At 32.4% G+C, this 11,181-nt stretch overlaps 1 protein-coding gene across 1 annotated transcript; it reads left to right on the forward strand.

Moving 5' to 3' along the window:
• Positions 1 to 673: 673 nt before the first annotated feature.
• On the forward strand, positions 674 to 2,192 carry LOC18032030. The gene is made up of 2 exons (XM_006420314.2): positions 674 to 999; positions 2,075 to 2,192. Exons 1-2 carry the CDS (start codon positions 674 to 676, stop codon positions 2,190 to 2,192), a joined length of 444 nt encoding a protein of 147 aa, XP_006420377.2.
• The last annotated feature ends 8,989 nt before the right edge of the window (positions 2,193 to 11,181 follow it).

Below are 11,181 nucleotides of genomic sequence, written 5' to 3' on the forward strand. Positions count from 1 at the left end.
TTTTATTTATACAAAAAAAATATTTTCTTATTTTTAGTATTTTAATTTTAATTTTTATTGATATGATTTATTTGATTTATAATAAATATGAGTAAAAGTGTATTTAAAAATAAGAGTACTACTGTATAATTATATTGTCAGGATGATTATTGACTATTTTAAAAACTGTTCAAAAGTAAGTGGTATATATTGATTTTTTTTTAATTACATGAGAATATTGCTCAAGAGTACAACTCATATTACATGAGATTACAACTGATATTTACATATCAGACTATTATTGGAACTTGTTTACATCAATTTTTATGAAGCACCGCCTATATTTTTACCCTCTCTAATATTCGAGGAACATCTATTCCACTCCACTCACATTCCTTCTCTAATATTCGAGTGATGTCTACTCCACTCACATTTCGAAAGAGAAAAAATTGTTTTCACTCAAATTGAGGAAGGAAATTTAACTCCCATAATGCATTGTAGGGCTCGAACCCAAGACCTCACAATTGTGAGGTTTGGGTTTTAACCACTAAGTTAAAGCCTAATGGCTGTGGTATATATTGATTTCAGTAAAAGGGAAGTTGTCAATCTCCTAACATAAAATATAAATACTAAACTAACAAGAAGCTCACTCGGTTGCAGATAATTATTAAGAAGCACAAACTCTGAAATAAACATGGATCAGGAGTTCCATGACTCTGCAATAATTTGCTACAACAATGCGACTGGAGAAGTTCAGAATCTGGCAAAGAACTTCTTCAACTCAATGGATACTAATGGAGATGGCAGGATAAGCCGCTCAGAATTCCTTCAGTTCCTTGGAAAATTCAACAACACACAGTGGATTCAGGAGTTGTTTCAGAGCATTGATCAGAATGGTGATGGCAGCCTGGATTTCGTAGAGTTTCTCACACCGTTCTATTTTGTAAGTAACTGGCGCGTTAAGTGTGATGGCCTTGGCTGCAACACATGGCTTCAAGGTCTCTATTTTACGTGTGCTACATATTAGAAAAATAGCAGTGAGTGAACAATTAAAAGCAGTAGCTAATTAACGTGAATTTGATTAATAACAGAATCAAACAACAGCAAAAAAAAAAAAAAAAAGCAACTCGAAATAAAAAAATAATGAGACAAAAAAAAATTTACCACCTACTATAGTTTTCTTAAAATAAATTTACCACCTACTACAGTGCTTTAGGTTTGCTGGTAACTGTTTCCCATAATACAACGTGTACGAATTATCTATCAAGTATGGACAAATAATTTCGGCGAACCACAACAGCGAAGAAACTCGATAAAAAATGAAGACGTCAGAAGGAGGAAAGAAAATTTTAAGTGCTCTATGTGCTGGTTGCTCTGTAAAAAAAAAAAAAAAAAAAACAGAAGAGGAGGCTGCCTACTTATACACATGTGGGTATGTAACAGTAGCATAAAATTGAATTTCCGAATTCAATCTATGCAATTTAACATTGTAACAGCCAATTCAATTCAGCCAATTGAATTGCATAACAGCCCAAAATTTAATTAATAAATAATTGCGAAACTGTTACAAAGCCATTGAATTCAAAAAAAAAAAATTGAAATGAGTACCAGCTCAAGATTTAATTCACAAATAATTGTGAAACTGTTACAAAAATTTAGAAGGAAATTAAAAACGTGACCATGCAAGCCTGTGTGATTTTGGGCTGACATTCGCGTACGCAGGACTCGCAAGTTCAACCAAATCGATCTTGGACTCGCACACCCCTGTGCACGCACGTGTGGAGAGAGCCTCTATCTATAAAATTTTTGCTTATGCATTGATAAGTATACATATAAACACAAATCTCTTAGCTTATTTTTTCTTTGTGGGACAAGTCCCATTTCATTTCAAATTTCCAACTTCAAGGGTGCACTTTGAGAGTCAATTTCTCATTCACCCAAGCACCATTTGAGTAAATAAATATACACTTTCGAAGTGTTCACGGAGTAGAATCCGAACCTCTTAAGATTTCTCACTTTCGCTAAGTGAGACTCACTCAAAATGTGCTCTCAAAATAGCATATTAGTATGCTATTTTTCAACACTACATGGTTACATGCTTTGAAGCTTCTTCGTCTTTCGATCTTTGTACCGCTTGCTGTCGACAAAGAAATTTCTCCACCACTGCCGCAAACCTCAGTTCATCGATAACCATGCCATGCTCGCTTTATTGAGAGTCTCGCGATCCTCTACTCCTGTAAGAAATTGGCTTCAAACAACAATTTTATGCTTAGTTAATACTTCAAGCCTATATTAGAAGGGTTTATTTCTATTTACCCCTAGATATTTTGACTATCTCCAATCCACCCTACCCCAATCAAAACACCAACCCTCTTTTATTTGTTGTTCAGAAGACAAAAGAATTGATGAAGAAATTCATCAACGCGACCATATTATCCCCTATCTTTGGAATATAAATAGAGTTGCATTGATGTTTTCAATAGTTTGGGGGATGATTGAAAAATCCTAAATAATCTAAGAGTTGAGCAATAATTACCCCGCTATCAGATAGATCGAGATATAATTAAAATGGTTGCACTGATTAAATTATGTATATTATGCAGCAAAGCATATCTCATAAGCTGCCTCAAATGGTACAGCCAAGCACACAAGAGCCTGAGGAGGTAAGTTCAATTTTGTCTGATGATATTTTAGTGTGATCTTTAGGTGGCTATAATATAATTCTATAGTACATTAAAACTAACTTTAAATAGAAACAGCTCTTAAATTTCTCTGAATCTACTTAATTAGCTTGTGAATATGAGTTTCTTATTTTTAATCAAAAATGTTAATTTCGTAGACTAAGGAGTTGTATTATATTAAGGTGATGTGGTTTTTAAACTTTAAATGCTGTGGAGTAAAAGATTTAGTTTTCAAGAAAAAAACTAATGGGTGTATGGCTATATGATAAACAATAATTTCTATTAATCTATGTATTTACAACTATTGAAAACAAAAAACAAAAAAAAAAAACCCAATAGCTGGCCTATCCTGCCGCAACTCAGTAGGCGTTACCAAACATTCCAGCCGCTGGCGTCAGACCCAAACGGGGCCCTAAAGTTGTATGGATGAGCTCGTAGGCTTAAAAGTATGTCTATTAATTTGACATAATCTCCTGCATGAAGAAGTTCTAAAAAGAGATTATTGAAATCAATATATGTTACTTATTTTTCTGTTTTCATAATAGTTAATAGTCCATTTGCAACATAATTTATAATAGTATCTTTATATTTTAATACACTTTTATTCATATTTATTGTAAATTAAATAAATCACATAAATAGAAATAAAAATAAAAATATTGAAATAGTAAAAATAATAAATATATGTTTCAGTGTGAATAAAAAATTAATAAGATATTTTTCTTGTTCTTTTTGTTATCTTTTAAACATTTTTCTTGTACTAAATATATACTTTATAGCTTCAAATAAATAATCAAGCAAATGACTAATTTATCCCTCTTTTCCTTTATTTATTTTTTTTTGTTAGTGCTAGAAAGATTTTTAGATATTATAAAGATAATAAGAAATAAATGGTGTATATTAATTTTAGTAGATGAGAAATTGACAACATCCCTTTCAAAAATTAGAACAGTATAATTATCATCCAGATTTTTTATATTTGTTATGATGTCATTCAGTTATAACTCGCCATGATCAGGTGCTGTCAATGTGAAAAGTTAAGTCTTTTTAAATGTCACATTGCATTAACATTATATGGGACTCGGAGGGACCAAAACATTATTATCATTAATAGGAAAAAAATCAGTATAGAATATTAATATAAATATATACACGCACACGCACACACAACAGTTCCATAAACATACTGTTCATTTTCTATTTTCAGGACGGCTCGTTGGAGTTTCTGCAGGGATTCAATACTGGAGCACAGATTGGGTCGACTGCAATTGGCCTTGGTTGCAACATTATGGAAAAGCCGACAAGTAGGTATTTATTATTATTATTATTATTATTATTATTATTTAGCCTAGCAGCAATTCAATCACATTCTCACCTATGTGAGCAAAATTCAAACCCCAAAATCTTTTGTTTTCAACAAAAGAATTTTATTATCTCAACCGGGTGGCGTCCACTGATATGCTGTTAATTAAAGACAAGCAGATGTATCATAAAAATAATAACTAGAAAAATAAAAAATATATATATGAATTAAATAAAATTAAAAAATTAAAGACATTTCAATGATTCGGTAATTACATTAAAATTATATGTATAAATTTGTACAACTAATTCATGTGTACAAAATTAATTTTAGTTGTTATTTGCATTGTTGGCATTGGCCCGCAGAAAACGTTTTCCACGAAGCGACAGCAATCTCCTCATCTCTTGTCTACGATATGGAGTTTCATTTCAGGAATATGCAAAATAAGCATGGTATTTGCTCGTTGAACTATTACTGAGCTCCTCAATAAGTACGAATTCAGTTTGTGCAAGTTTATCTTTATATTTTATACCATATGATGATTCTTGAAATTTTATTGAAGTTGTTTTAATTTAGAGTTATATTTTCGTAATGACCCACACACATACAGATATATATACACTATTACAAATTATACAGACGAATTAGATGGATAATTAGAAACGACAAACAGATAACCTATGTCATTAATTTTACGTCTTCAATATGAAAGAGCCAAAAAAATAAATTTGTTGAGGATAATATCCCACATGGGTTTGGAATTATTGTTACTAGGCCAATAATGTGAACTTGAGGCAAAACTGAATTATTGAGCTAGCTCTTGAGTATTTGTTAGACCCCTAAACTTCTTTATGGTATCAGAGTTAGGCTTATGCACATGTATGTCCACAAACAATGACTTATATTGTTTCCAAGGTTTTCATAATTAAAACAGGGAGATGAAAGATGAGTTAGATGCTACTAGGGAAAATTTGTTAAGTGATATATGCTAAAGACAATATCATACATTAATTGAGAATGAATCTTGGGATAAATATATGGTTTTGACAATCCTTAACTTTTGAGTATGAGTTAATAAAAAAGACGGATCTATATATGAGTTAATTATATGAAGCTTGGAAAATACTTTAAGTTAGGCCTATATACTTTATAATATATTCTTATATATGGACTGATTCAACTCTATATGTTTATCACGTAAATGAACGTTTAGTCTCTATATTTTGGGTTTTGTATCTATTTAGTTCTTATTTTTAAAAAATATTTTAAGGCACCCCTATTGTTAAATATATTACATTCTTACCCTTTTTTTTTCTTTTCTTTTACAGTAATACCCTTACAATAATATTCTTGGAGGTACCAATAAAAAGAAAAAAGTGATAATTTATCAAATTAACCATAAGAATAAAATAAAAATTTACACAAAATCTTATATTACTATTTTACTTTTAGGATTAATTTAGTAAATTAATTTTTTATAAAATAATTGTTAGTAAGATTGTTGTAAAGACATTAAACATTATTTTATAAGTAATTATTAAAGATTGTTGTACAAGTATAAAAATTACTAGTTCTTCCACGATAAGATTTATTGGCTAATTTGTTAATAAATAATTATTGGTTAATTTACTAATTAATTTTTTTATGGATAAATTAACTAATGTTAAGAATATTGTTGGAATGGTATTATTGTAAAAGAAAAAAAGTAAAGATAAGAATATAACATATTTAATTGCAAGAAAGTTTGAGATATTTTTTAATGTATAGAGATTAAATGGGTATTTAAATCAAAATATAAGGAGAAAACGAATATATACCCTTGTCCATGTGATCCTTATTACGAGCACTCAACTGTGTATGTTTCTTCCGCGGAATAAAGTGGCATGATCGCATATCAAGCCAACATAAATTTAAATAGACGTCAATAAGCGAACAAAGAACATGGAATTATAAATTTTCAAAGTTGACAAAACCTCGCTGTACCCATAGCATCTTTTATGTGATGTCACAGATAAATTAATGGCATAAACCATCATCATACGTATACCACTTACCTTCTACTATTTTCATAATAGCCAATAATCCTCAATCAACATAATTTTACAGTATTACGCTTATTTTTAAATACTTTTTTATTCATATTTAGTAAAAAATTAAATAAATCATATAAATAGAAATTAAAATTAAAAAAAATTTAAGTACTAAAAACAAGAAAATTATCTTATTATTAAATTTTCATAATGAAACACATATTTCTTATTTTTAGTACATAAAATTTTTTATTTTAATTTCAATTTATATGATTTATTTCATTTATAATAAATATGAATAAAAGTGTATTTGAAAATAAGGTAATATCATGAAATTATTATGTCAAGGGAGTTATTTGCTATTACGAAAATAGTAGAGATTAAGTGGTATATATGAATTTAAGTAGGGAAAAATTGACAATGCATGTGAATTACAATCAAGGAAATGCATGCCCGAATCTAATTATATAATTACTAGGAAATTTCTTTTAGTCTATGGATGCAGGGATATGTTGAAACATTCCAAGTAAGTTTACGATGCCAAATTCCAATACAAAAGCTAAAACTTTCTCAAGAAGTTGACAATTAATAAACACACACACACATCATTCTCAGGTGCGAACGTCCTCATTTTTTCTAATGTGGAAATGATTTTAAACTTTACTGTTTAAAATAGTTATTTTTAAATTAATTGTAAAACCGTACGGTTTAACAGAGTTAAAAGATAACTCTCTTAAACCCTATGATTCAAAAGTATGTCTACATAAAAAAATGAGGGCATCTTTAATAGAGAATGACTTATAATCATTTCTCAAGTGCAGACGCCCTCATTTGTTTTTAATGCTTCAACTTTGTTTACTTCATTTTTCTTATTAACGCGAACGTTAATTCTATTTCCATCCTTATCGTAAAATATGCTTCAACTTTGCAATACATTGCCAAGATTCATTGCGGCGTTTCACAAGTTCTCACCAATCTTGTTCCTAATCTTGGCGGTCCGTTAACCTGGTCAATTGTGCTTTGTCTCTAACATGTCATCATCATTCCGTCGTATGATTCCAAGAAAGTCGATTCAGTGCTCAAGAACTGGAAAATCCCTTATTCCTAGGAATGGTAGCAACTAAGTTTACAAGAAGTGCTTTTATGGGTGTAGCAATGCAACCGAATCTAAAGCTTTATGAGGTAATACGATTGAAAAAAATTAAAGATTGACTGGATAGAGAATAATGGAGGAGCTTGCAGGGAAGAGAAGAAGCGTTTGAAAAAATCTCTCTTTATTCTTTTTTTTGATAGGAAAGAAAAACTTTCATTAGATCAAATGAGTAATTACAGACATAACTTGAGGGGGAAAAGAGTCCCGCCAAATACAAGAATCACCACTAGCTACTGCCATCTTAGCTAGATTATGAGCAATTACATTGTTCTCTCTTGGAATATGCTAAAATTTGAACAAGTTTCCTCCCCTTTGCATTTCGCTTTGAATGTCAGTAATGATCCAACAAATTTCAGTTTGGTTGCTTTTCTTATGTAACACAAGATTGACCACATCTTTGCAATCCGTTTCAATAATCAAGGGGTTCAAACCTGTATCAATGGCCACTTGAATACCCAACTTTACTGCTGCAGCTTCTACTAGTGCTGCATCTCCATTAAAATTTGTCTGCTTAATTGATGCTGCTATAACATTACCTTCTCCATCTCTAATCACCACTCCCAGCCCTCCTTGGTATGTATCTCTATTAATAGCCACATCTACATTCACCTTAAAATGTCTTTGAGAAAAGTTTTGCTCGCTCGAAGTTTTTTCTGTGAATGCTTTTGCTGCTGTTTTCATTTTGGACATTTTGACTCTCTCATAAGCCTCCACTGTAGCTTCAGCTTTTGCTACTAAGAAATGGGGGTCTCGAGCTTTACTCTAAAAAACAAATTGGTTTCTTTCATGCCATGCTGTCCAACATAAAGCAATTATCATTTTTAGCTCCTCTTTACTTCTTCTTCTTGCTATCTCATGAATCATTTCTAGTAAATCTTGATTACCTAGAGACTGCAGATTATCTTTGAAAGGAGTCAACTTCCACATATGGTTAGCTGCTTTGCAGTCCATCACAGCATGCCTAACACTTTCAGCCTTTATTTTACATCTTGGACAAATTGGATCTTGCAAGACTTTCCTCTTCCATAAGTTTTCTGCTGTTGGAAGCAAAATTCATTGCAGCTCTCCACATGAAAATTTTTATTTTTTCCGGTAGCTCAGGACACCAAATCACATTCCATTGACAGTGAATGCCTCTAGAGTAGCTTGGATTGTCGGGGTGCTTAATCCTTTGAGCTAATTGGTATCCACTTTTTACTGAATACTGCCCCTTTTTATCATAATGCCATATGATTTTGTCTGGTTTTGGGCTGCTTGGAAGTGGTATGCCCAGAATTTGCTCTACATCTTCTAGGTTGAAGTGCTGGTGAATCAAATATTCTTTCCCCTATTGGTTATCATCAATGAGGTCTGCCACCATGCTCTCCATATCTAAAGTTGCAGCTGTGCTGGGCTAGAATGTCTGTGGTTTGGGAATCCAGTTGCTTTTGAACACTTGAATTTTATCTCCCGAGCCAATTCTCCATCTCATCCCCTTTTCAATAATTTGCCTTCCCCAAATTATGCTTCTCCAGATAAAAGATGGTTTGGATCCCAATTTTGCTTCAAAAAATTATGTGGTCTTGAAATATCTTTCTTTCAGCAGCCTTGCCATTAAAGAATCTGGTTCTTGAATTATTTTCCAGCTTTGCTTTGCAATTAAAGCTTGATTAAAGCTAGCAAATTCCCTGAACCCCAAACCTCTTCCTTTCGCCTGACAAAGTCTTTCCCACTTTGCCCAGTGCATACTCTTCTGCTCCTTTTTTGACCCCCAATAAATTGTGCTATGGCTTTTTGGATATCATCACATATGGTTATAGGAATTCTAAACACGCTCATCGCATAAGCCGGTACAACTTGTGCCACTGCCTTGATCAAAATTTCCTTACCCCCACTAGAAAACATCTTACTCTGCCAGCTTGATAGCTTACTTAGGATCTTTAGCTTAATGTTGTTGAAAAACTAACTTTCTTTCTCCCAATCATTGTAGGTAAGCCCATATATTTTTCATGCTTTGATACAACATCTAGCTGAAAAATATCTTTAATTGTATTCTTTTACTCAGCCGAGGTCTTGCCACTAAAGAACATAAATGGTTTTCCGTAGTTGAAAATTTGCCCTGTACAGTTGCATAATAATAAAAAAATTTCTTCAAGTTCTTGCAATCTTCTGCTGCTGCTCTACAAAAGATTAGACTATCATCAGTAAAGAGAGAGTGGTTGATAGAGATCTCTTTGCTGAATCTTAGTCCCTTTATATGCTGCTTCCATTTTGCTTGAATCTGCAAGTTTGAGAAGGCTTCTGCACAAATGATAAACAAGTATAGGGATAATGGACAACCTTGTCTCAGGCCTCTTTGTGGCTGAATCAAAACCTTTGGTGCCCCATTTATTAATACATACAAAGATGCAGTAGAGATACAATTCATAATTAAATTGATCTAAGATTTCGAGAATTCTAATTGATACATTGCTGGCTCTAGGAAACTCCACTCTACCCTATCATAGACCTTATATTTAATTTTAAAGCAACTAGCCCATTTTTCTTGCTCTTACTCAACCTAATCTTGTGGAGACATTCACATCCAATAATGATGTTGTCTATAATTAATCTATTTGGTATGAATGCACTTTGATTTGGTGATATTACAATATGCAGAATTTGTTTCAATCTATTAGCTTTGGTTTTGTTATAATTCTATAAATAACATTACATAAGCTAATAGGTTTATATTCTATAACATCTCTTGGTTTCTTCACCTTTGGGATAAGAAAAATATAAGTGTGATTGAGAGGAGCTATGTTACCTTTTCCATTCAAGATGTGTAAACATGTTGCTAGCACACCTTCTCCTACTAAATTCCAGTGCTTTTGAAAAAAAGTTGTCGGGAAACCATCTGATCTAGGAGCTTTTGTTGGGTATATTTGGAAGAGTGCCTCTTTGATTTCATCCCCTGTAAAAGGTCTCATCAGCTCCTCATTCATCTCATCTGTAATTCTCCTTGGCATCTCCTTTAGGGATGTCTCTCTTTGCTCTCTTGAGGGGTTTATTTTAGTAAAAAAAAGGTTTGTAAAGTGGTCACAAAACCTTTTCTCTATCACCACTGCTTCTTCTGACCAGCTTTTGTTTTTATCCAAATCTTGTTTTTTTTCTTCCATTCTGAGGCTTTGGCATGAAAAAACTTTTTGTTATTGTCCCCTTCAAGCAACCAATCACCTCTTGACCTTTGTTTCCAGTTAATTTCGTCGTTAACCAATGCATTATCAATCTGTTTTTCCAGCTCCCTGATTTTTTCCCCATCAACATAGTGATCATAGTTTTGCTTTATGCTTTTCAGCTCTTTCAGCAGCTTTTTTTTTTTTTTTTTTTTTCTCTTTCCCTGAATACTTCTGAACTCCCTACCAATAATTCAGCCATTGACTTCTTTACAGTCTCTTTGAACAAGTCCACAACATTTGCTCCCTCATAAATGCAATTCTCCTGCCACTCTTTTCTTACCTCCCAAATGCAATTCTCCCGCCACTCATTTCTTATTATCTCTTGACATGTTCCATACGGGCTCCACATATCTTCATAATGTATTCTATGGAAAGTTCTTTCCTTAAAACACAACGTTTTTCCCTTCTCTATCACTTGCATTATAATCGAATACTGATCAGAGCTCCAAGTTTCAATATGTTCTACAGGTAGTTCTTGGAAAGTATTACCTTAATTCTTAAAACAAAAAGCTCTGTCCAATCTTTCTTCAACTACTAACGGCCCAAACCTCCTATTACTCCATGTGAATGGATACCCTTTATAGCCAAGATCAACAAAGCCACTATCTTGAATCGCCTCCCTAAAATTGGTAATCAAATTCACTCTTCTTTCATTCCCTCCAATTTTTTTCATTCAAATGCAAGATTTCATTAAAATCCCCAATACATAGCTAGGGTAAGGAGGACAGACCTGAAAGTCATTTTATCAAGGGAAATTTACAACCGTCCACCTGTTTGTTTTGTCTTTTTCAAAAATACACAAACACTTTTTTTTTTTTCAGCGCGCCACCTGAAGTTC

This window comes from Citrus clementina, unplaced genomic scaffold, assembly GCF_000493195.1.
Source record: "Citrus clementina cultivar Clemenules unplaced genomic scaffold, Citrus_clementina_v1.0 scaffold_9, whole genome shotgun sequence".
Taxonomy (NCBI): Eukaryota; Viridiplantae; Streptophyta; class Magnoliopsida; order Sapindales; family Rutaceae; genus Citrus; species Citrus x clementina.